This window comes from Sapajus apella, unplaced genomic scaffold (assembly GCF_009761245.1).
Source record: "Sapajus apella isolate SASKATOON/1434 unplaced genomic scaffold, GSC_monkey_1.0 scaffold44, whole genome shotgun sequence".
In the NCBI taxonomy this organism is placed as follows: domain Eukaryota; kingdom Metazoa; phylum Chordata; class Mammalia; order Primates; family Cebidae; genus Sapajus; species Sapajus apella.
Genome location: NW_022436984.1, coordinates 18,415,834 through 18,439,717, shown reverse-complemented (window position 1 = coordinate 18,439,717; position 23,884 = coordinate 18,415,834). Strand labels below are relative to the sequence as shown.

At 52.2% G+C, this 23,884-nt stretch overlaps 2 protein-coding genes across 2 annotated transcripts; one reads left to right on the top strand and one right to left on the bottom strand.

Moving 5' to 3' along the window:
• The first annotated feature begins 4,051 nt into the window (after positions 1-4,051).
• SIX2 (SIX homeobox 2) lies at positions 4,052-8,567 on the top strand. The gene is made up of 2 exons (XM_032239454.1): positions 4,052-5,216; positions 7,274-8,567. Exons 1-2 carry the CDS (start codon positions 4,657-4,659, stop codon positions 7,587-7,589), a joined length of 876 nt encoding a protein of 291 aa, XP_032095345.1. The 5' UTR covers positions 4,052-4,656; the 3' UTR covers positions 7,590-8,567.
• A 6,188-nt stretch (positions 8,568-14,755) lies between these two features.
• Positions 14,756-17,562, bottom strand: LOC116566741 (keratinocyte-associated protein 2-like). The gene is made up of 3 exons (XM_032301245.1): positions 17,052-17,562; positions 16,485-16,696; positions 14,756-14,790 (listed from the first exon to the last, which is right to left on the bottom strand). Exons 1-3 carry the CDS (start codon positions 17,495-17,497, stop codon positions 14,756-14,758), a joined length of 693 nt encoding a protein of 230 aa, XP_032157136.1. The 5' UTR covers positions 17,498-17,562.
• Between the last annotated feature and the right edge of the window lie 6,322 nt (positions 17,563-23,884).

The following is a 23,884-nucleotide window of genomic DNA, read 5'->3' as shown; positions in this document are numbered from 1 at the left end:
AACCCTCGGGGCCTGTGACCGCCCCAGCCACGTGCGGCGCGGGCGACGCCACGGTTCGCGCAGTTCCGGGAGTGCGGCCGCCCGTAGCCCAGCGCCTCGCAACCTTGCCGGGCTCGGGGCGCCGCGGGGCGCGTTCTCCGACACGGAGAATTCGAATGAGCCGACTGGCCGCGCCCTGACCTGCTGCTCGCAGGACAGCACAGGAAACCGCGGGTGCTGGCTTTGCGAGGAGCTGATTGCGTCGGCCGGCACCGGACAGACCCCGCGGGTGCGAGGGGCAGGTGGGAGGCGCCGGAGCCTTAGCGCAGCCCCGCCCGCCGCCACCTGCCCGCTTTCAACGAAACCCGTCGCCCACCCAGGCGGGCGGCCGGGTCCCGGCGAGTGTGCGCAGGGAAGAGAGAACTCGGTGACTGTCTGGGGACCGCGCCCGGCCTGTCCCGGCTGAGACTCTCGGAGCTGGCTCATAGAGGGCGGAGAGCCCCCAGCCAGTCCGGGGCGTCCCAGAACTGGAGGTGAGCTGCATGGAGCGCCAGAGGCGGGCGGCGCCAGGGCCGGAGTCTGCCCAGGGGATTTCTGCCGCCTTTATAGGCTGGAAAAATAAAGATCAAAACCAAACCAAAAAAAAAAAAAAAAAAAAGCTCTAGTTCCCTGACTTGGCACCAGGCACCCGCCCCCTTCTCTTTTTCCCTCTGTTGCAAACAAGGTTTCTGGTTTGCCCAGAACAAAGGCCTTCCCATCCGCTGGCCTTGGAAATAGGCGGAGAGCAGCTTCTTTTTCCTAGATTACCCTATTCTTTCCAAAAAAAAGACCCCATCCCAAAACTAGAGAAGCCCTAGGGAGGCCAGTGGGCTGCCTTCTCACTTTTCCCAAGTGCCCCCGGTGGGCACAGTGTGCCAGCCCCGGGCTGATCAATGGTCGCTGGACAGTGAGTGCCTTTGGCTCTGTGCTGGGAGCTGCCTGCCCAACTCCAGACACAAAGACCCCAAACTGCCCCTGACAGTTTGTCTAGGACAAAACTATTCCATCAGCCTGAGATCATCGGAAGCACCCACCCACCCATGCTGCTGCTTTCCAGAAAGTCTCATCCTCCCAGGCGACTTCAAGGAAGCTTGGAGGTGAAAGGAAGCATTTCAGTGAAGCCTAAATTGCCATGGTTCTGAAAAGATTTCTCCCCGTAGCCAGGGAGTTTCTCCGGTTTGTGCTGGATAAAAAGCAAGTACAAGCCTCTTGGGAATGGGTCTTTGGAGAGGAAGGAGGACAGGGATTCCGGAGATTGGAGCGAGGTAGACCCAAAAGTTTCGGCACCACGCAGGCCTCTCAGCAACTGCTCTGAACACTGCATCTGGGGGGCTGAGATTGTCATCAGCTCCGGTTGGCTATTAAATCCTCATCCAGACACCTCCCAAGTATTCTGTCCTGTGGCAAAGACTATCAGGGAATGGGCCAGGCAGGGAAGGGGCTGAGAAGTGTGAGGAGACCCTCATTCAGTATGTAACCTTTTTAGGGCGGGCACCCAGCTACTGCTACCAGGAGGTTCTGACCCAGACCTGCTGGAATCAGTTTCCTACAAACATGGGGGAGGAGGAGAACCAGGGGCATATTGACACACACCCATACATCGGGTAATGGTGGCCCAGGTTTTCAGTGCTTGCTCTGTAATGAGTTTTCATATGGCACACACTGTGTTATCCACGGTGGCAGGCCCTATGTCTGTTCTGTTCTCTCTGTGCTGCTGAGCATTGCCTGGAGGCTTCTGGCAGGGCTGACTCATGGGTTTAGGGCCCAGGGGCTGCAAAGACGGCATCACTTGGAGGAACAGTGAGTCTGAAGCTCCAGAAAAATCTGCTTTTACTGAACATGGGCAGGACCCAGTCCTGGAGGAAGTTTAATCTTAAAGCTCCATGGGTCGGAGGAGTGGTACATTCATGGTGAAGGCTGTGGCCGAGGTTGCAGAGACTGTACATTTTTTCAAGGTACAGAAACCCACCTCAGCCCAGAACCAGCAGGAACTTGAGAGATCACCTAGGTTTCAATCTAATAGTGGAAGAGAATGAAGAAGAGCAGACTGGGGACTGGCCCAGGGCTTCATACCAGGAAGTGACTTCCTGGTCTCACTCACCCACACCAGGCCAGGGTGCTCCTCTGCAGCCCCAGCCTAAGTATGCTGAGATGTACGACGGCCATTGCCAGGGCTGGGACCAGCCAGCCAGCTGAATCCTTTTAACCATGTAGCTGAAGAAGAGGTGCTGAAAAGAGTACGTTGCACTTTTGTTGGAGGTCAGCAAAGTGGGCTTTGAACCTCATCACAGTCGGGGGTAAATTCTTCTCCAGGGCTCCCAGGGTCTTGGGAGCCAACTCAGGGGCATCCCCTGTGTGGCAGTGCATGGGACTCTGGATAGGTGACCAGGACACAGCAGGCCCCCTCCCAGCCCACAGATGCGGACTCTAAAGATGCCACCTAGATTTCTGCAGAAAGCTGCCCCTTTCTGTGCCCGTACTGGCTTGGGAACTACTTTATCAGCCCTGTGGCCTCATTCAGCACACCAGGGTAGGCCCTTGGAAGCTAAAGTCTTAAGAGGAGTCCTAGGGTTCCACTCTCTCATGCCTGAGACACTCCCAAAAAACTTCCAGAATGCTGGAGCAGAGGGAAAATTTTCGACATCTTACAGAGAAGGAAACAGACACAGAGAAATGAATATATGCCTTACCGAAGACACCAAGTAAAGCCAAAAGTTGAACCCAGGGCGCTATACTCCCATTCCAGTGCTCCTAGCACGAACCCCCTAGAAAGCATAAAATGGTGGTAAAAAAGAAACTGGTCTAGACTAGGGTTCATAGCCTAGGCTGAGGGCAGAGCCCAGGATTTGTGCTGTCTTGGGTCAGGCACTGAGAATGGCCCTGGAACTCCTGGCCTGCAACAGCTGAGGGGGAAGAGGGGAAACTGAAGGAAGTGGAAAGGAAGAGCCAGGGAAGGAGCTAAGCCCCGGGCTTTTCAAAACGTGGGCAGCGCAGGAACAACCCCACAGGACCAGCCACGTGTTTCCACTGGCGCCCTGACAAAGAAGCAAAAAACAGGACCCCCTTTTAAAGCCTGTCATCCCGGAGCTCAGCGAGACCAGGTTCCCAGGCTGGCGTGGCCAGGAGCCGAGCCGAGCCGAGCCCCAACGGGGAAGCCGGAGGACTGGGAACCTTGCCTCCGTTCTCCTCCCTGACCTCCCACCAGGGAAGCCCCACCACCGTCCTAGAGTCCCTGCCCTCGCACCCGCCCCGGTGGGCAGACTGCGGGTCTGCGCAGTCCCCGGGTTCCGCCTCGCAGCTGCCGGCCCGAGTTAGCTTCCATAGAGGCCACACGGAACTGCCCGGCGCTCCTCGGGCTGTGGGACCCGTGGGGTTAAGTCTGAGTCCCCACCCCGCGAAGAAGAGCGCGCAGAATTGGGGCGGTACAGGCCGCTGGGCAGCCGGCGGGGCTAGGAGAGGGAGGAAAGGCGGGATCCTCCGGGAAGTCGATTCTCCGGCGTCCGCCCGCGGCCACTGCCAAATCTTCCTCATTTCTTTCTTCTACTCCCTCCCCTTTTCCCTCGAGGACCGCTGGGTCCAGAGTTTCTAGGATGGGGGTGGGGCGCTGTCAGCAGGAAAAGCCAAGTCTTTGGGCGGCACCGGAGCACTTCCAAACTCTTCCATCCCACTAGCCTACACTGGGATGGAAAGTGCCCGGAGAACAGAGAGCCCGGGAGGGACGCGGCGACCCAGGTGGGGAGAGGGGGCACCCGGCAGGGCTGGGCGAGGCTGCAGAGCCTTCTCCTAGCGAAAGCTGCCCAAACTTTCTTCCCCTGGAGGCTCCTTCCACCCCTCTTCCTCCCCTTCCTCCCGGACACCCCCTTAAATGGTCTCCGCCTTCCCTTCTCTCCTCTTCCCTCCCCACCTCGATCCACCCTTTTTGGTCTTCGCGGGTCCCCACTCCGCTCCCCCCGCTCCCCCAGCGTCCTCCTCCCTCGCTCTTTGGGCATCCGCCCCGTCAATCTCCGCCGCCGCCGGCCCCTACCCGGCCCCTCTCCGCCTCCCAGACTCTCAGAGCGCCCCAGGCTCCGGTCGAGCCGCCCTCTGTTTTGCGCGGAGCCCGGCGATCTGTCAGCGGAGCCGGCAGGAGGGAGCCGCCCGGCCCGCCGGGGCTCGGGTTACCAGTGACTGACAGCGTCTCCATGGCGAATAATTTGACTCCGACTATTGTCTGGCGCGGGCAGGCCCCGGGTCAGATAACAGGACCAATCAGGGCGCGGGCCGCCGCGCCTCATGCCCGCTTAGAATAATATTATTAAAAAAGCTGAGAGCGAGCTAGACGGGAGGGAGAGCGAGCGAGAGGCAAGCGGGGGAACGGCGGGAGGGCGCGGAGCATGAGGAGCGGCGCCCCGGGCGGCCCCCGGGCTTGGGCTAGGGCGCAGGCGAGGCGCGCGGACGGCGGGGGCGCGGAGCTGCGCGGGACCCGCGGCCGGCGCGGGGACGTGTGGCCGTGACTCGGGGCTCGCCGGGGGCCAGCGCTGGGCCAGGGGGCCTGCCCCGCCCGCCTCTCGGCCCGGACGGCCCGGCGGGGAGGCTCCCATGCGGGACCGCGCAGCGCGGTGAGGGCGCGCGCTGGCAGGCGGGGACGCAGCCGGCACCATGTCCATGCTGCCCACCTTCGGCTTCACCCAGGAGCAAGTGGCGTGCGTGTGCGAGGTGCTGCAGCAGGGCGGCAACATCGAGCGGCTGGGCCGCTTCCTGTGGTCGCTGCCCGCCTGCGAGCACCTCCACAAGAATGAAAGCGTGCTCAAAGCCAAGGCCGTGGTGGCCTTCCACCGCGGCAACTTCCGCGAGCTCTATAAGATCCTGGAGAGCCACCAGTTCTCGCCGCACAACCACGCCAAGCTGCAGCAGCTGTGGCTCAAGGCGCACTACATCGAGGCGGAGAAGCTGCGCGGCCGACCCCTGGGCGCTGTGGGCAAATACCGCGTGCGCCGCAAGTTCCCGCTGCCGCGCTCCATATGGGACGGCGAGGAGACCAGCTACTGCTTTAAGGAAAAGAGTCGCAGCGTGCTGCGCGAGTGGTACGCGCACAACCCCTACCCTTCACCCCGCGAGAAGCGCGAGCTCGCAGAGGCCACGGGCCTCACCACCACACAGGTCAGCAACTGGTTCAAGAACCGGCGGCAGCGCGACCGGGCGGCCGAGGCCAAGGAAAGGTAGGAGTAAGTAGAATTTCCTCGGCGCCAGCTCCCCGGGGCCCCAGGGAAGGGTTTGCAGGGCTTCTGCCCGTCCCCGGGAGAGGCCTAAACTGGACCCCCAGGCCCAGCCACAGCCCAGCAGCAACCCGGCCTAACCCGGACAGACGGTGCTTTGCCGGAGACCCGGCGAGCAGGGATTTGTCTAAAGCGGGCAGAGCAATTCAGGAAGTTGTCAACTAACTACCCGGTCGCTAGAGGAATTGGGTGGAGAAGCAGAGAGCTTTGGAGGAAGAGCAGGACTGTGGCCTGGATCCCCAGTGAAGCAGACACAGTAGGTCTGGTCCTGCTCAGGATGGAGGGGTTTGGGCCTAGGTGAAGGCGGGATTTGCAGATTTCTTCCTGGTGGCGCTTCCCGGCATTTCCCCCCAGCCTTACTCAGCTCAAGGCCAAAGCGTGATGGGGTCCGGACTGGGACTGGAACTTCCCTAGTATGACTTGGATGGGGAAAGCCTGGCCATTGATTTTTTTTTGTCAGATGTGGGAGTTGAGAGCAGGTCCTTTATGCCCTTAGAAAGGATCCAGAGGTGAAAGGGAGGAAGTGTCAGTTCTAGGAGAGAAGAGACGCAGGCCCCGTTTTCTGCCTTGCTAGAGACAGCCGCCCTTCCCAGGCACTCCAGGCCCCTGATGCCTCTCTCCTTGGGCCCTACCTCTGGTGGGTAGGTCGGTTTGTCTGCGGTGAGCTGAGAGCCACAGAGGGGCTGGGAGTTGGATGCCCTCAGGGAAACCAGGACTTCCTGAACCAGCCTAAGGGTTGATCATTAGGCCCTTGTCACTGCCTGCCCTATAACCCCTCAGGACCCCAAATCTGGAGAGAAACTGATTATGGGAACAGAATCTAGCCTGGGGTTAGGTACCTGAGGTTGGTGATATGGATGGGTTCCACCCAGAGTTTGAATGATCAGGGTCAGAGGTGGGGGTACTGACCATGGAAACATCTTGGGGGCAGTGGAGCAGGCTCAGATACTCCCAGGTATCTGAGACCCTGAGGTTGGAGTATCCACAGTGGTGAAGTCTCAGCTGCCAGCTCTGTGGGAAGTTCCCTCCCAGGAAAGCAGAAAGAAAAACCCTCCGGAAGCCAGTGACAAGAGATCCTACCCAGGATTTCTAATTTCCAAATCTGTGGAGGAGCAGTCAGTCAAAGGCTTAGAAGGAGGTGGGTTCTCTGCTGGGTCCCCCTCCACCCAGACTGGCATGTGTTCAGACTCCTGAAGACTTGGGTTCTCAGCCCAGGCCCCAGATGAGAACGGCAGATTCCCCAGTCTCTGGTTACAATGGAAAAAAAGTCTCAGCCTTCTCCCAGGGGCTACCCTTTATGCCCCCAGCTTCTGGTCCCCCAGCTGATGTTTCCACTGTACCACCATGAAAAGGGAGTCCTCCATCCTTAGACCCTTGTCCTTAGGCCCAACAAGGGGAGCCCTCACAGGGCTGCCCAGTTTGGAGCTACAGAGAAAGCATGCTTAGCCCCAAGAGCCTATCTTCCAGCCAGGGGTCTCCCTTGGGCAGAAAAATCAAAGGGAAATGAAGGCTTGTGAGATGCCCCAAATCCCTTGGCCTGGGATCCAGGGTTCCTTAACCTCTTAGCCCTGTGTCTACCCAGCAAACCTGGCTTGAGGGGCCTAGAGTGATCCGAAAATCCCAGCATCGTCTCCTCCTCCCTGCTCACCCCACAACTTCAGGAAACCCTGTTCCCCTGCCCCTCTGTTCCTGAAAAGAAATCTTGGTGAAGTTGGGGGGAGGGGGAGGAAATGCAGAACAGAAAAGACATTGATGAGAATGAGAGGTGGGGACGATAAGGGGAGAGAGGCAAGAGAAATCAGGTGTTGAGAGATCGCGAGAACAGGCAGAAAGGAGAACCCAGACCAGGTCGAGGAAATGGTAGAAACCGAAAACAGCCGCAGGCCGCAAGCTGGGGATCTGTCTCCGGAGGCCGGTGGCTGGCTCTGACTGCGATTGGGATGGCGCTAGGTGCTCTCGGTGTCCCCGCTGACCCGGCTGCTTTGCTCCCGCACTTGCAGGGAGAACAACGAGAACTCCAATTCCAACAGCCACAACCCGCTGAATGGCAGCGGCAAGTCGGTGCTAGGCAGCTCGGAGGACGAGAAGACTCCGTCGGGGACGCCAGACCACTCGTCATCCAGCCCCGCCCTGCTGCTCAGCCCGCCGCCACCCGGGCTACAGTCCCTGCACAGCCTGGGCCACCCCCCGGGTCCCAGCGCAGTGCCAGTGCCGGTGCCAGGCGGAGGTGGAGCGGACCCGCTGCAACACCACCATGGCCTGCAGGACTCCATCCTCAACCCCATGTCGGCCAACCTCGTGGACCTGGGCTCCTAGAACCTGTTTGCCTCGACGAGCTTGCCTTCTATGGCTTGACACTGGGGACCTGAGAGTGGCAGTGTCCAGGGGCGCCCGGCCCCTGCGGCCCCACCAGGTACTGAAAGACCCGAAGGCTGAGCGGGTGGAACAGCTGGTCAGGGTAGGGTGGATAGCTGTCAATGCTGGTCCTTGTTTGGGATTTATTTTCAACAAGTTACCTTTGGGATCCTTTTGGGGCTGGAGACTGGGTCTTGAACCAGAGAAAGGAATAAATTATACGCCATTGTCATTCTCTCTCCCTCTCCTTTCCTTTCTTTTTCCCTCCCTTGCCTTGCCTTTTCCCCCTTTTCTCTTCCTTTCCCTTCCCTCTCTTTTATCCTTTTTCCTTCTCTCCCTTTCTCCCTCTCCTTGTCTTGCTTTCCCCTTTTGTCTCTGTTTTCTTCTAGATTTCTGGCTTCCCACCTTTCACTCTCTCCTCTCTCCCTTTCTCTTTCTGTCTCTCCTCTTCTCTCCTGCCAGTCTCTTGTACTCTGTGTCCTAGTCCCTCCCTCTGTACCCCTGCCCTTCTTCTCCTGTCTGGTGGCCTATCTGCCCCTACCTCGGCCTTTGCTCTCCGGAGTGAGGAGTCAGAGGGGAAAGAGGAGAGAAAAGACAGGACCTTTGAACCTAGGCCATCTCCGGAGGCCCTTTCCCTCGCCCTGTGGCTCAGTGGGAGCTGCAGGTATCAGCTTTTCGCCTAGTAACTTAAGTGAGAGAAAAAGGGCAGCGCTACAGAAGCCCGTAAATGCCCCCTCCTCGCTAGCCCCTCGTGCTTCTGTCTTGGCGAGGCCCTGCCGCACCCCTCTCTCTTCCTCCCGAGACTGTGGCCACAGTGCTCCCGGCTGAGCGCGCCCCCCAGCCGCCGACTTGCCGTCTCCCTGTAATGCCCTTATGTGAATGTTCTTCGGGAAATATTTCTGCTTTTATTTTATAATAAAATTAGAAATCACAAATATATATATGGTTATATGCCACAAGGCCCGCGGGCCGGGAGTGCAGCAGTGTCTGATTTCCCTACCAAGACCGGACACCCCGGGTGGACCGTTTTGGTTGACGAGGCTCTCTGGCGAGTCCCTAAAACTGGGAGACACACGCACAGGACGTTTGTCAGTCGCAAGGTGAAGGCACTGAATCCTGAAACACCCCCCTCCCTTTTCCTGTCTGGGAAAACTCCCTACAGAAGCGGGGAGGGGCAGCCTGTTCCCCTGCCCACACCAGCGACGACGAGCAGAGCCCTTGCCAGCCCCTTTCTTCACCTTGAGGTCGAAGTGGAAGACAACAGAGCCACTGCCTAGGGCGGTGTGTGCGTTCGGAAGTGCCAAAGCTGGGGAAGAAATTGGGCCGCAAAAGTTTCCTGCCGCACGGACTCCTTGGCGGTGGTTGCAGTCTCCGAGACTGGGCGCGATGCCCTGCGCGGATTTGCGGGTCCCAGGGTTAGCCCCGCAGACCTCAGCTCCAGACGCGCAGGCCCGGTGGCGCGTGTGGCGGTGGAGCAAAGGTCTTCGAGCTCGCAAACCTGCTTCTGTGGATTTGCAGTGGAACTGAAGGGACAGGGGAGGAGGGAAATCGGACTCTGGGCGGCCAGGCCGACGGGTGCTTGGGGTCCAAGGTTCAGACCGAGCTGGCGGCTCCGGCTCCGCACACCGGGCGCCTAGGTGTTTCCGTGGCTGTCAATTAACCTGCAGCGCCCCCTCCTCTCTGGGGTGCCAGCCCCCTCTTTAAGCAACGCCTCTAAGTCAGCCCTGGCAGATCCAAAGCGGGCAAGACTCCCAGAGGAAGAAGTTAAGACTTTCCCTTCTCGTGTCGCAGTGGCTGTAGGTACTGACGGCGTCCCTCCGCGACCAGGGCACCGCGGCTGGGCGGAAGGGAGGGGATGAGGCGCTCGTGGGGCCCCGAGTTCCTGGAGCACTGTGTCCTCTCGGGGCTTTTCCTTTCAGCGCTTTCTGGTAAAGCCGGGATAAAATCAGAAGACCTTTTCGCTTGGACTTTCTAAGCATCAAGGATTCCTTGCTAGTTGAGATTGGAGCCAGCTGCGCAGGCTAACTTGGCGGGGAGACTGCACCTGAGTCTTGGCTCTGTGCGGGCCTGCAGGTCACGGGGCGACCCGGGAAGCTGGGACTGCTCGGTGTGGCTGCAGTCCTCCGTCTGAGGTCGCACCATGCTTCCCTCCACCTTTGCATCCCAAGGCAGCTCCTGCAGCCTCTCCTGGAAGCTCTGCTCTCAGGCACAGCTCAGGTCCTCCCAGGAACTGGTCTGTGTTTCTAAGGCCTGAGTGGGCCCAACCTCTGCTGACTGGGGGGATGAATGGCAGGCTACTGCCTGAAGGTCCAAAGAGACTCAAGCGATGCCCGAAGCCACGTTGGGACAGCCAAGCCGGCCACACAGGACTTGGCGCTGTCCTGTGGGAGATGCCAGGGCCCACTCTTCTATGTGCTTACTTCTAGGGAGGAAGCACACAGTAGCCTCTGTAACCTGTCTCACCCCTACCCATCCCCCACTTTCAAGTCTCACACTCACAGGAAAACAGGCTCTATACCAGCTTTCACAAGGATGGGAACATACATATTGAACATCAATTAAATTCAAGATTATTGAGAGCCTGCTATGTGCCAGACATGATGGACAACACCAAATCCCCTCACCCTCTCACACAGCCACCACTCAGAGAAATACACAGACTCACACACACGTTCACACTTGCACACATTAACACAGCAGACCCTCCACCCATTTTCAGACCCACAAACACATCCTCAGACACTCTCTCCCCCACTGATATATCTGGGAGATGCCTGCACAAATGAACCCTTTCTCATGTCTGTGCCCACACACACACACATACACATCACACTTCTCCATGGAAGCACACAAACCCACAGCCACACACCAGTGCCCTGGCCAAGCAACCAGTCCCTGCACATTGACCTGCTGGGGCAAGATCCAGCTGGGCAGCATGGATTGCTGGGAAGGCCTTGACACCTGGCTGCTTGATCCCAGAGAATGAGATGACCCCAGGCCGAGGTGGCAGCTGGTGAGGGATGCCACCCCAGGCACTCTCTCAGCCAGCCCAGGTGGGATCTCAGGAGCTTGCCTGGAGTTTCCACCTGCCAGAAGGGGTTGGGGTGCTAGTCCCAGTCATTATTCTGGAAAATGAATCCCAGCATAGGGGTGCTACTAGTTGCAACTTCCCTCTTTCCCTCTCTCCTGGAAAGCTAACCATGAAAATATTTAAACAGAGAGAGGGATACTACGTGGAAGTTCTGAAAATAAATTTGGAAGCTCTTTACCTACTGCATAAATCTATCAAAGCCAGTCTTTAGCTCCTTACCTGGCAAGACCCAGCATCTGTCCTGATCAGTGAATGGCTGCTACAAGGGACATTTCCACGATACTGCTCAGCAATCACAGCCCCTCCCTGTCAGCATCCTCACTGAATAGGATTCTCAGTGGCTGGTCACCTCTGCCACCCTCCATCCCCCTCACCCTGTAGCAGTTGTGGAAGCCACCAGTTTTGCTCCAGCCACCTAATGTGACCAAGTGACTGGAAGCACCCGATCTTCCTTTCTGACCCCGACTGCGTTTGCTACAAGACACCCTTCATTTGTTCCCAACTAGGTCTCATGGGACCCTTTAGGGTGAAAGCCCAAAAAGAAATAAAATCCAGCCCTCAGGCAGCTGACTAGACCAGAGAAAGGAAATCTGCTTGGGGTCATTAAAGCCTCAGGCTACAGGGGGCAGAGGGGAGTACGTGGAGCTTGCAGTGTGTCTCTGTCTGTCTCCTCCCTACCCCCACGCCGGCGCCCTGCTGACCTTCCCCGGACTGAGTCTGGACCCTCAAATCCCTACCCCAAATCGCACCTTGAGGGAGTGGTCCCTGCCTGGGGAGCAGGTGGTGACTCCCGTCTCACCAGGAAAAGTTAAACAGAGCCAGAGAGATCTGGTGAGAGAACACGGGGCTACTCAACTTTTGGTTATCTTTAGTCGTTCGTTGTAATAAATTTCAGCCAATGGAAAAGGGCAGGGACCCGCATCCTGGGAATTCGGCCCCCACACCCCACTAGGGCCCATCTTCTGCCGAAATCCACCGGGGTGCTGGGAGAGAAGTAAATATTTTTCGAGGGAAAGTTGAAGAAGGATGGAGGAGGAGAGGACTTTGGACCGGCCCCTTTTTCATCGCGTTACCATCCTAGCACTAAGACATCAGTCCTTTGGGCACTCAAAGCTGCCTAGGAAACGCTGGAGGGGCAGGGAGACTCTGGATGGAGATGTACTGGGGATGTGAGCTGGCGTGAGAGAAAACGCGTGCACCGCGAGGGGGTGAAAAAAAACGCCCCATGAACGCTGAGGGGACCGACCTGCAGCTCGGGAAGGTGGCTGTCCTTTAGTGCACAGGTGTGAGGGTAAGCCCAGAAGCCCAGGAGCTCACCGGGCGTCCGACGGAGTGGGGGAAAGTCTAGCTAAGCCTCAGAGCTCCTGCACCTAAGTGAAGGCGCTGGGGCTAGAAAAGGACCCCCTCGCCATTCCTGCCACCGGAACCCACCCCAGCGCGGGTTGGTGCTCATTCCTGGAGCCATTGCCTGAGGCCGGCTGGTGAGCAGGTACGGAAAGAGGAACTCCCGGTCGCGGCGGTCGGGGACCAGGCAACGGGGCCGAGATTGGTCCTGGAAGACCTCGAGTCCAGGTGTCAGGGTCAAGGTTCCGAGCGACCTCGCGGGAGTCTCATTTGGAAACTCCGCGGGTGCCTTTGCGGCTGGAACTCGGAAATGGTTTCTCCTGGGCTGCAGGGTGGAATCGGAGTGCGGAGAGGCAGACGGGGTGCCCTCCGATGGGATGTCTTCCACCATTTCTCCACAATCTCGGCGGCAGGGCAGCTCCCTCGCCTGGGTAGGTGTCCGCCCCAGGCAGCCCAGCAGAGGAGAAAGTCTCCGCAACACCGCTGGGGATGGGTCCGAAGAAGGCCTGCCGCCTCGCCTGACCCGAGACATGTCCCTAGCTGCCCTAGAGGGCTCTTTCTTGGAAGGACTCACAAATCGGAGAGGCCCGCACAAGGGCGGATGTGAGGCTAAATTCAGAGCTCGCAGCGGCCCAGCCTACCCTGGGTACCAAGCGCGTCCCCTCCCTCCCTCCCTCCCTAAGTCCCGGGGACCGACCTTGTCGCAGGCCGGCTCCTGGAGGGATCCAGGGCTCCGCCTGCTCTGGGCAACCTAGGCCTCGGAAGACCGACGGGCCGCAACCCCCACCTGCCCCGGCGGGAGCGGCTTTCTTTTCCAGGCGTGGAAACCAGCGTACTGCTCCGGGCAATGCAAGGCTCTGAGCACTGAGGGCAGGGGAGCTTGGAACCCTACGACTAGTCAGCCCGATTCCCTTCCGCCCGCTAAGCCCGGGGGCTGGTGGTGGGACAGAGAGGTCTGGGAGCCAGGATGATTGAGCCGCCCCGCGTGCGACAAAGTCATCTGCAACTCTCATTCTTGGTAGCCGTTAGGCGCAGAAGACTCCACACTCCCGGTCCAGGGCCTCCGGGGCCCACGCCCGGGATTCTGTAGTTAGCTGTCTCTGCTGCTCCAGCCTGGGAGTCAGACTGAAGCTACCTGAGGTCCTATAAAGAGTCACTGGTCTATGGGCGAGGAGGGTAAGAGCAGCGACAGGGCGGACCTTTCAGAGCTGCCTGCCCTCGATTTCCTTCCTCCAGGGCTTTTCCAATAACCCAGGTCTGTCCGCCCAGCAAGGCGCTCAAAAGCTCATTGTCAGCAGGAATTATCCCAGTAACTTGCATGGGCCATGGAGACTCTGCTCATTGGTGACTTCTGGACCCCCAGAGTAACCAATTATAACTACCATTTATTTCTGTCTGTCTTATTAGGGATAGGGTCTTGCTCTATTGCCAAAGCTGAGGTGCAGTGGTGAGATCATAGCTCACTCGAACTCCTGGGCTCAAATGATCCTCCGTGCCTCAGTCTCCCCAGTAGCTAGGACTGCTGATGCCAGAGCATGCTTGGCTAATTTTTTTTAGTTTTTGTAGAGATAAGGTCTTCTTACACTACCTAGCCTGGTCTTGAACTCCTGGGCTCAAACGATCCTCCCGCCTCCGCCTTCCAAAGTGCTGGGATTATGAGGGTCAGACACTGCACCCAGCCTGTAACTACCATTTCTTGAACATATACTATGTGCATTGAGCACTTTAGACACCTGGTATCTGTTTAATTCTCACAGAGAACATACAAAGAAATTATTATTACCAGTATAAGAAATGAGGGTGCCAGGTTCGGGAACTCGCTGGAGTTTCAAATTAATTACAGCAGCAGGACGAGCATTTGAACTCACTTCCAGAGTTTGCAACACACTTTCTTCCCAGCACGCCGACTGCCTGTGAGTGAGCCCAGTGCCTGAGATTAAAGCCCCACCTGGTTCAGGAGCTCCAGGTAGCAGGGGCAGGTGTGGTGATTCCCACCCAGGTGGGCGGGGAGGTGGGGGGTTGGGACAGCTCCTAGATGTGGGGAGAGAACACCGGGCTACTCAATCCTCAGTTATTCCTAGTCCTTGCAGGAAATACAATATTGGCCAAAGAAAAAGGCAGGAACCAGCAGCTCTGGGGACATGTTCCCGGAGACCAAGTGGTGGTAACGGAACTCGCAGCCTCAGTGACCAGCTTTAAATAGCTTAAATCCCATGAAAGAGTTTATATCCTCAACAATTCACAAAATAACTGTTTCGTCACTTGCCCTCTACTGTGTAGACACGACTCACAGTCCAGTAGCCCAGAAGGGGTTTCTACCAGGCCGGCTATTCCAGAGTAAAAGTGGAATTGTGGAACCGCAGGCTCAGCCCGCTGCTGTTTCCCTCTCTGCCCTCCTTCTGCGACCCCCCACCTGGTCTCAGCCACTCAGCTCAGGAGATGAGGCTGAGACTGATACAAGGACCCTGAGGGCTGAGACATTAGTCCTTGTGGGATGTCCGCCTCTCCCCACCCCACCCCATTAATTCCACACTGGTGGGTTGGGGGCAAAGTCTGGAGACCAGTATATTAAAGCATCATTCCAGTCACTCTGGTTTACCACTGCTGAGCAAGGAGGCCAGGGAGGAAGGGGGATCCCAGACCCTGCTCTCTAAAGACCAGAACAGAGCTCACCATCCCTGCTCCCCCACCCTCACACAGGCTCCACTGGAAGTTTGTCTTCTCCACCTGCAGAGATATTGGCGTTACAAGCTCTCTGATTTCACCAGAGCTAGGTGATTCTATCAGTTTTGAGATAAAGTGTATGAAATAGGCTATTGTCCTGAGGCAAAGCTTTTGGTGACCCTGGAAAGCCACCATGAACTGATGAAGGAAGTCACCCATCCAAGCCTAGGGAAGTGAGCTAAAATTAAGGGTGAAGCTAAACTTAAGGAAATAAACCAGATGTGTGAATCATTCCTCCCATTTCCTTCCTGGCCCTGATGAGGTGAGGGAGGTGGCCAGGGGGAATTAGAAAAGTAGAGAAGGTGAAGCTGAATCATTTCTAAAAGTGAAGTAATATGAATAACTCCTAGCATTCTTTATATGGTACTTTGCAGAATGTCAATGGTTTCACAAAATTCTCATTGCTTAATATTCACAATTACATAGGCAGGCAGGAAAGTAATTCTGTTCCACGTTTGGCAGATGAGAAACTGAGGCTCAAGATATTATGTGTGGCTCTCCTAAGGTCCCAGAGCTAATGGAGGATCTTGCCTCTGCACTCTTGTTGAGGTGACTTGTTGAGTTTTCGGGAAAGAGCAGATACCAAACCAGCCCAAAGAATAAAGATTGCCTCCCTGGGACTGGGGGAAGGATGTGGAGAGATGGCAGCCATCACGGAGGTCTAGATGATGCCACAGAGACTTAAAGTAAAAGTACCTCAAAATCAGAACAATCTGCCTCTGAAATAACTAAAAGGAATGCCTAAGGCCACTTCCATACAAGGAAAGCCTGGGGAAGTGGACAGAACTGAAAACCAGAGCTTTGTTCTGTCATTGAACTTGGGACCTGTCAGTGAAAGCTCTCAGCCAATGATCTGGGAGCCAGATATGTTCTTAAATGGTGGAAGTTTTGTAACTGGAGAAAATGAGAAGAGCCTGAAGGCTTTTGTTTGCTCTGAAAGCCTAGACCCTGATGTCAGTCTGGAGCCTTAGGTGCAGAAGTCAAGAATCACTTTTTTTTTTTTTTTTTTTTTTTTTTTTTTTAATGGAGTCTCACTCTGTTGCCCAAGCTGGAATGCAGTGACACAATCTTGGCTCACTGCAACCTCTGCCTCCTGAGTTCAAGCAATTCTCCTCCCTTAGCCTCCCGAGTACCTGGGATTACAGGCATGTGCCACCACAACCAGCTAATGTTTGTATTGAAAAAACCGTAGGACTGGTCAGCCCGATTCCCTTCGGCCTGCTGAGCGTGAGGCCTGGTGGTGGGACAGAGAGGACTGGGAGCCAGGATGATTGATCCGCCTGGTGGGCGACAAAGCCATCTGCAACTCTGTCATTCCTGGTAGCCATTAGGCGCAGAAGACTCCACCACTCCCAGTCCAGGGCCCCCAGGCCCACGCCCAGGATTCTGTAGTTAGCTGTCTCAGCTGCTCCAGCCCGTGAGTCAGACCAGCATGGTTGAAACCAGCATGGGGTTTCACCATGTTGGCCAGGCTGGTCTCAAAGTCCCGGACCTCAGGTGATCCGCCCGCCTCCACCTCCCAGAGTGCTGGGGTTACAGGTGTGAGTCATGGCGACTGGCCTGATAATCACTTAGCAATTTATTTATTATTCCTTAAAGGAGTAAGTAAACCAATTGCTCTGAAGGCAAATAATATTCAATGGGAAGAAATGGGAAGAGGATTAGGAACAAGGAATGAGTGAAGACAAGAGAGATACAAAGAGTGAAGGAGGTGAGAGTCCGGGGTATCTGGAGCCAAGACACAAACTTGGAGTCAAAGAGGCGTCGGCTGGTAGCACCTTCCTCCAGGAAGAAGACGAGGAAGGAGACAGGAAAGGCACAAACGTGTAGCACCATGTCACCCAGAGGCAACGAAGATGTGTGTTGGGCACCAAACCAGAGAGCAGAAAAGACTGAAATCCCACCACACCTGGTAGTGTGTCAGCAAAAACCCTACCTCAAACTCAAAATCTACCCAACGCAGGTCAGCCTCCAACCCAGATGGAGCTGAGGCAAAGGACAGGAAAAGAGACTCCATAAGGTGTCACTGTAACAAACAAATTCCAAAACATAAGCTGCTTTCTCACCCACCCAACAGTTCCATAGGAGTGTTTCCAGTCAGCAGGTGGTTTCCCACAGGGAGATTCAAGGACCCAGGCTCTTTTATCAAATGGTTCCATCCTCACCTACAACCTTAGAATCCTTTGCACTTAGGTGCTGGATAGTAAGGAGTGTGGAGGACAGGCATGGGAGGTGCGAGGTGGGGGCTGGTGTAGAAGTGGTACTTTTTTTTTTTCTTTTTCCAAAAAATCAACTTTATTAAACATTCAGGGTCAATTTCTCTTCTTGCTCCTCCTGTGACCTTGGCTGGCGTGAGGAATGGAGCTGCTGGCTGGTACACAGTGGAGGAGGTCTTGATGTAGTACAGACCAACCATGGAGAAGATGAAGCAGACTCGGTGGATGAGGCCAGACGCAAAGACAGCCAACAGGAGGCACAGGAGCATCTCAGAGAAGACCTTTACTTGGGATCCTTTGCCAAAGATAAGATTCTCCAGAACCTTGAATGCAGTGAGGGAGAACACGAAGAGACCTGAGCCAAGCAGTGCGCCCTGGATGATAAGCCACTCGGTGGATGCCAGCTGATGGCTGTACATCTGCATCCCAGCAAAGAGCAGCAGGAACAGGAGGGAGGAGATTGCTAGTGCGGTGCCTATACCCACCACCATCATGCCGCACCCCTGAGTCAAATTGGTACCTCTGGCCAAGGAAAGGGCACTTTTACTTTTATTCTATTGGCTGGAGCTTAGTCACATGACCAACCAACTGCAAGGGAAGCTGGGAAATGAAACTACCTGTGTGACCAGGGAAAAAAATCCCAGGAAAAGTATTTACTGAGTGTGTATGAAATGTGAGTCAGTTCTCAGTGATTTTAGAACAGAAAGCAACTGTGCTCTGTAAATTTCCTTTTTCTGTGCATGCGTACTTATCGGCATTGCTGTTTTACTATCATGGTGTTTGCGTAGCGTTTTGGGGATTGTATTTTTTTTGTCTTGTTTTTGGGTGGGTTTTTCTTTTCTTATCTTGTTTTTTCTGTAGTGGAGAATGCATGTAGAGGTACTGCATGAGATCCAATTCCCACAAGTGACCACAAGTTATTTCATTTCCTCATTGTTGCATAGTATAATAATTTGGGCAAGTTGCAGCTGGAAGTAATTTTTTTTTAAACCCAAATGAGAGGTCTCAAGCAAAATAGATGATTATTTCTCCCACACATTAAAGCCTAGGTAGGCAATCTAGGTTTGGTGCAAAGTCAAGCTCCTCCTACTTAGGCTCCACTGTGCATAACCTCAATCTCATGCCCCAAGATGGCACTAGAAAGGACTAAAGAAAAATATAAAGTCATACGCATTCTGTCTCTTAAGTGAGATTCCTAGAAGCTGCTACACAACATGCCATTGTCCAGAACCTTGCCACAGGACCACACTGCGCTTCCAGCAAGACTGTGAAATATGGGCTTTATTCGGGTCAACCGTGTATTAATACAACGAAAATCCAGCAGTTCTATTGCTGAAGAAGGAAAGAACATTGTGTCAGAACTCAGTGGGAATTGAACTTGGTTATCTCCAAGGATCTTTATTGATGTTCTGAGTTTCTATCAAACCAATAACAACAACAACCAAAACAACAGCAAATTGTAAATAAGAAAGGTTGCTTTTGAAAAGCAGCACTACAGCAATTTGTTAACAACCACCCATGGCTAATTTATTTGTAAAGTTTAAGATTACATCACTAAGAATATCCCCAAAAATATATAATGTAGTTTCAGAATTCTATCCACTGAATTTCCTTAGAGTAGGACAATTGTTAATTATTTTCCCATGCATTCATGTGACAATGTTTTCTGCAAATGTGGAGAACTATTGGGGGGATCTATAACCTCTTTCATTGACAATAAAATAGTAATGTCTGCAGAAAAAGTTCTGTAACTAGCTGTGCAACCATGGAAGAATCACCCCGCTCCTTCATTCATTTATTCATCCTTTCCCTTGTTCATCTATCCCATAATTTAATAAATATTTTCTAAGTACCTGTCTGCTCAGTACCAGATATGAGGATATAAACATAATTTTTACATCTTCATTGGAAACAACTGTAGCCTGTCATGTCACTGACCAACTACATGACTTTTCCCAGCCTCTTTTGCTGTTAAGTGTGGCCCTAGGACCATGTTTTCTCTAAAGAAATGTGAATGGACACACTGTGGGCCACTTCAAGACCCAGCCCATAAGATCTCCCACCTGTGCTTTCCCATACTCTTTTTCCCTTTCCATTTCCTTGTTGAATGACAAAAACCAGAGTCACCTTGAAAGTCATGCTTTGAAAATGGCAGTGCTATCATTAACCTGGCTCCCTAAATTACCACATGGAGTAGAGCACTGAGTGACCCCTCCCGCAGCCTGGGACAGCTGCCCCAGGTGAAGGAAGAGACAAACTTGGTAAGTATAGAGATTCTAAATTTCTAAGCGGTATCTGAAAGATGTGTTTTTGTGTTTGAACCAACATGTTTTGGGATCTATTTGCTATAGCAATTTAGTCTAATTCAATTCCAGAGTATCACTAACCCCAATAGGCATCATTCACACTGTGCATTATCTGCCCCTGGAGCACAACAGCCGAATTAATAAACTAGATAAATGTGATGAGCATTCCAGGCAGAGAATCTCCAATGTAGATAGATGACTGGGTCTGTGTCCTCATTGATGAAGTGGAAAGGCATCCTTTCCAATTCTAACGTGTGATTCTCTGGGACAGACCACAGCAGGCAGCAGAGAACTCTAAAAGAGTAAACTCTTCTGGAACCAATGCATTCAATGAGAATGTTCTTTCCCTGGAAGCCAGAGAGGGCAGCAGCCTGTCAAAGAGTCCTAAGAATTCTTTTGTCATGATCTGTGGGAATGGATGTGGGCAGAAAGGAAGTGGGTATAGGGAGAGATCAACTGAGGCCAACACTTAAGGCTAATGGAGAAGATGAAATTCTGATTTATTCACACAGTGCAACCTGCATACATCTCCCAGCTTTATCTCATGGAGAGAGCACTAAATGGAGAATCAGGAGGTCTGGAATTTTACCTCTATCTTCTTCACCTTCCTGTACAACCTTAAGCAAGTCAGCAAACTCTGTGAACTTCAGTTCCCTGACAATAATGGGAAAGAGGACTATCCATAGCCTCTTATTTCATAGATGTGACAGAGGAAATATGATCAGCATGGAAAGCAACCTGAAATCTTTGGAAGAAAGACCTTGAGAATGATCACATGGATAAAGGCATTGGTCCTTTAGAAGTCACATAAAGTTGAAAAGTACTCACACTAACACACTAAATGCTGGGATGGAAGGTAATTTGTTAAACCTACTGTCTTTGAGCTGCTGTGCTGGGGTTTTAAAATGAGTTTTTTGGGGAAAACCCTCCAGTTTAATGGCAGTGAAAATAGCAGAATAAGGAACTCCAAAAGCCCACCCTTCCATAAAGGCGATTTCTTAAAAATTGGCAAAAACTATTAGAATCAACCTTTCTAAAACTCTGGAAACTAGCTAAAAGCTTGCAGCAACCCAGGGTGCACTCATTCGAGAAGCCAGCAGAATCTCAGTAAGGACAAAGAGCTTTGTGGCATTTTGACTTACCCCTAGTCCCATCCCACACTCACCATCTTAGCAGTAGAATTGAAAACAACAGCCCACATCTTCAGAACCAATATAGGAGGGAGAAAATGGACCACATTTACAAATTGTCCTTAGTTCATAGTCGTGGCTCCCAGAAGTCCTGTTGAAAAGATTTGTCTTTATCTTGCCAGCCTGACTTAAAAGTTGCCTTCTGCCAAATTCACCACCAAGGGTCATTTATCAAAAACATTTACAGGCAAATGTTTTGGTCTCTGCTGTTGGAGTCAATGGATAAAAGTTGGGCACACAATAGATTAACCCAAAAGCTTGGGAGGAAACACTAGAGAGTGAGATGACTTGGGAAATAAGAGCTTTGTAAAGATTCAGTATATTCTTGGGAATCTAGAAGACGACATGCATACCCAAGGTTGTGTACATGCCCAGGTAAGACCTGAGGAGGTTCTAAGGTCTTATCTCTGGTTGACCTTGAGGCTAGCAACAAGCAGAATGTAAAGGCAGAGTTGTAAAATCCCTGGCTGAATGGTGAAGACATGCCCAACCTACACACTTAATTCTTCTGCAAAGACTGGGTGTTTTTGTTGTTGTCATTGTTCCAAGTGTTTAAGGAAATCTCTGTCTAATGAGCGGACTGCTAAGCTAATGGAACAGAGACTTCAGTGGCCATGCATGACGAAGAATACAGACTTTACTAAATTGGTTTAGAAAAGTCACTAAGCAAACAGCAACAATAGCAAATGCTAGAGAGGAGGTAAAATCTGATTTTCAGCGTTGTCACATATTATTCAAAGTATCCAGTTTTAGCTAAAAAAAAATTATGAGGCATGCAAAGAAATAAGAAAAATTTCCCACACACAGAGAAAAATGAAATCAATAGAAACTGACCCTGAAGAAGCCCACACGTTGGACTTACTAAGCCCACACGTTAGATAAGGACTTTGAGATCAGTTCAAAGAACTAAAGGAAACTGTTTAAAGACCCAAAGGAGGCCAGGCACAGTGGCTCATGCCTGTAATCCCAGCATTTTGGGAGAATTGCTTGAACCCAAGAGTTTGAGACCAGTTTGGGCAACATAGTGAGGCCTCATCTCTATGAAAATAAGTAGCTGAATAAATAAAATTTTTAAAAGAACTAAAGGAAAGCATGAGAATGATATATCACCAAAATAGAAAATACCAATAAAGAAATAGAAACTATAAAAAGGAACCAAATCAAAATTCTGGAGTTGAAAAGTACAGTAACTGAAAAATTTTACTAGAGGAGTACAGAAGAAGATTTGATATGGCAGACAAAAGAATGGGCAAACTTGAAGATAGGTCAGTTGAGATTATTTACTCTCAGCAACAGAAAGAAAACAGAATGAAGAAACATGAACAGAACCTATGAGATCTGTAGGACATCATCAAGCATACCAACATAATCATAATAATGGCCCCAGAAAAATAGAAGAGAAAGAAAGGGACAGAACGAACATTTGTTGAAATAATGAACAAAAACTTTCCAAATTTGGTGAAAAGCATAAATCTACATATCCAAGAGACTCAATGAATTCCAAGCAGGAAAACCTCAAAGAGATCCATGATGACACACATTATAATCAAGGTGTTGCAAGATAGAGAATCTTGAAAACATCAACAAAGAAGCAATTCATCAAGTACAAGGGACCCTCAATAAAATTAACATCTGATTTCTGATCAGAAACCATGGAAGCCAAAAGACAGTAGGATGTCATATTCAAAGTGCTGGAAAAAAGAAAAATAAACATTTCTCAACTTAGATTCTACATCTGACAAAACCATCCTTCAGAAATGAAGAAGAAATTAGACATTCCCAGATAAAGTGAGTTTTGCTGCCTGACAGTATTCTCAAGTGCTACCAAATGAGCCTCCAGTTTACACTGAATACTATTTTACAAAACCATGACTCTCCCACCGGGATGGGAAAAGGCCATGGGCCTCAGTTTGGTCATTGTTCTGAGCTGCCCATTAGCAGTCACTAATCTTCACCCCCCACCATTAGAGATGCCGCTTTTGTCCCCATTCACCCCAAATAAAAACAAACCCAGGGTTAGATTCAGAGGGACTGGCCCCCAGACTCCTTTCCCAGATGTCTTAAAGGGCCATACAAGGGCCCCAGGGGGAAAAAATGTATAATCCACCTCTTAATTTTTCAGTTGAGAAAGCTAAGGTTCAGAGAGATGAAGTTACTTTCCTGAACCCACTTAGGGGGCTGGTTGTTCTGGCTCCACAGGCACTGTAGACCCCTCTTTCCTCCAACCTCTATAATCATTTTTTAAATCAAGCTCAAGACTATATGGGAAGAGATAGTTTAGAAAGACATCTATGAAATATCAGAAGAAAGAAAAAAGGAGATGGAGAGAAGAGAACATGAAGACAGAGGAGGAAAAAACAGAATGAAGAGAAATAAAGAGATTAGGTCAAAAAAGGAAAGGAGAAAAGAAAAAGTTTATAGGAAAAAGAAGATAGAAGAGGAATCAAGAGGAATATAAAGTAAGAAGGAAAGGAAGCCCAGGGAGCCCAGAGAGACCTGGATTTATCCTTAATCAACTTGCAGTTTTCTTAAATTGGAGGTGCCGCCTTCCCATACCTCAGAGAAGTTGCGAAGAAATGTCGCCTTTTTTTGCACCGTGAAATATGAAGGTCAACATGAGAGGTAGCATCTCTTGATGGCATAGGGTCCTGACCCACAGAACCCTGGCCACATCCCTCTAGACTTTCTTTTGCTGATTAGCACTATCATGGTAACTCCAAGGACCAGTTCAGGGCTTGACACTGGCCCAGCAATAAACTCTACCTTTGTTTTGTTTATGTTTTGGTGTCTGTTTTTTTGAGACAGAGTCTTACCTGGGCTGGAGCGCAGTGGTGCTGGCACAGATAGCTGCAGTCTCCATCTCCAGGGCTCAAACGATCCTCCCATCTCAGCCTTCTAAGTAGCCAGGACTACAGACACACATCACCATGCCCAGCTAATTTTTTGTATGTTTTTGTAGAGATAAGGTTTTGCCATATGGCCTGGGCTGGTTTCAAACTCAAAGCAATCCACCTGCCTCTCTAAGTACTAGGATTACAGACGTGAGTTACCACACCCAGGCTTACCCTTGTTCTTATAACACAGCTAAAATTTTGCCAGAACTTCAAAAAGGATTTTACTAAAAATGATTCCTTCCAATATTCCCTGCTACCTTCTTGGTTCTGTGCCCACCTGGCTTCATCCTCTAATCTAGATTCCTACAGTTGCCTCAGGCTACTGCCTTGGTTTAGATGCTTCTTCCCTTCCCTCTTGACAGTCCTTTGATTTGGGCAGAACCCAGAAATAAGGTACCCTTGTAGGGTCATTTACGCCAGATACCATTCCTTGCCTCCTATCTCTTCCTAAAGGCACGCAGATTTTCCTCTGGCTACACGTCTCTCCGTCT

Bases quoted from the DNA above. Each gene is read 5' to 3' on its own strand.
- SIX2 (XM_032239454.1), top strand. From the start codon at position 4,657: ATGTCCATGCTGCCCACCTTCGGCTTCACCCAGGAGCAAGTGGCGTGC. The intron at 5,217-7,273 runs GTAGGAGTAAGT...CCGCACTTGCAG, and splicing joins GCGGCCGAGGCCAAGGAAAG to GGAGAACAACGAGAACTCCA.
- LOC116566741 (XM_032301245.1), bottom strand. From the start codon at position 17,497: ATGATGGTGGTGGGTATAGGCACCGCACTAGCAATCTCCTCCCTCCTG. The intron at 16,697-17,051 runs GTACCACTTCTA...ACACACTACCAG, and splicing joins TGGAAAAAGAAAAAAAAAAA to GTGTGGTGGGATTTCAGTCT. The intron at 14,791-16,484 runs GTATCTCTCTTG...ATATCTCTGCAG, and splicing joins TCTCACCTCCTTCACTCTTT to GTGGAGAAGACAAACTTCCA.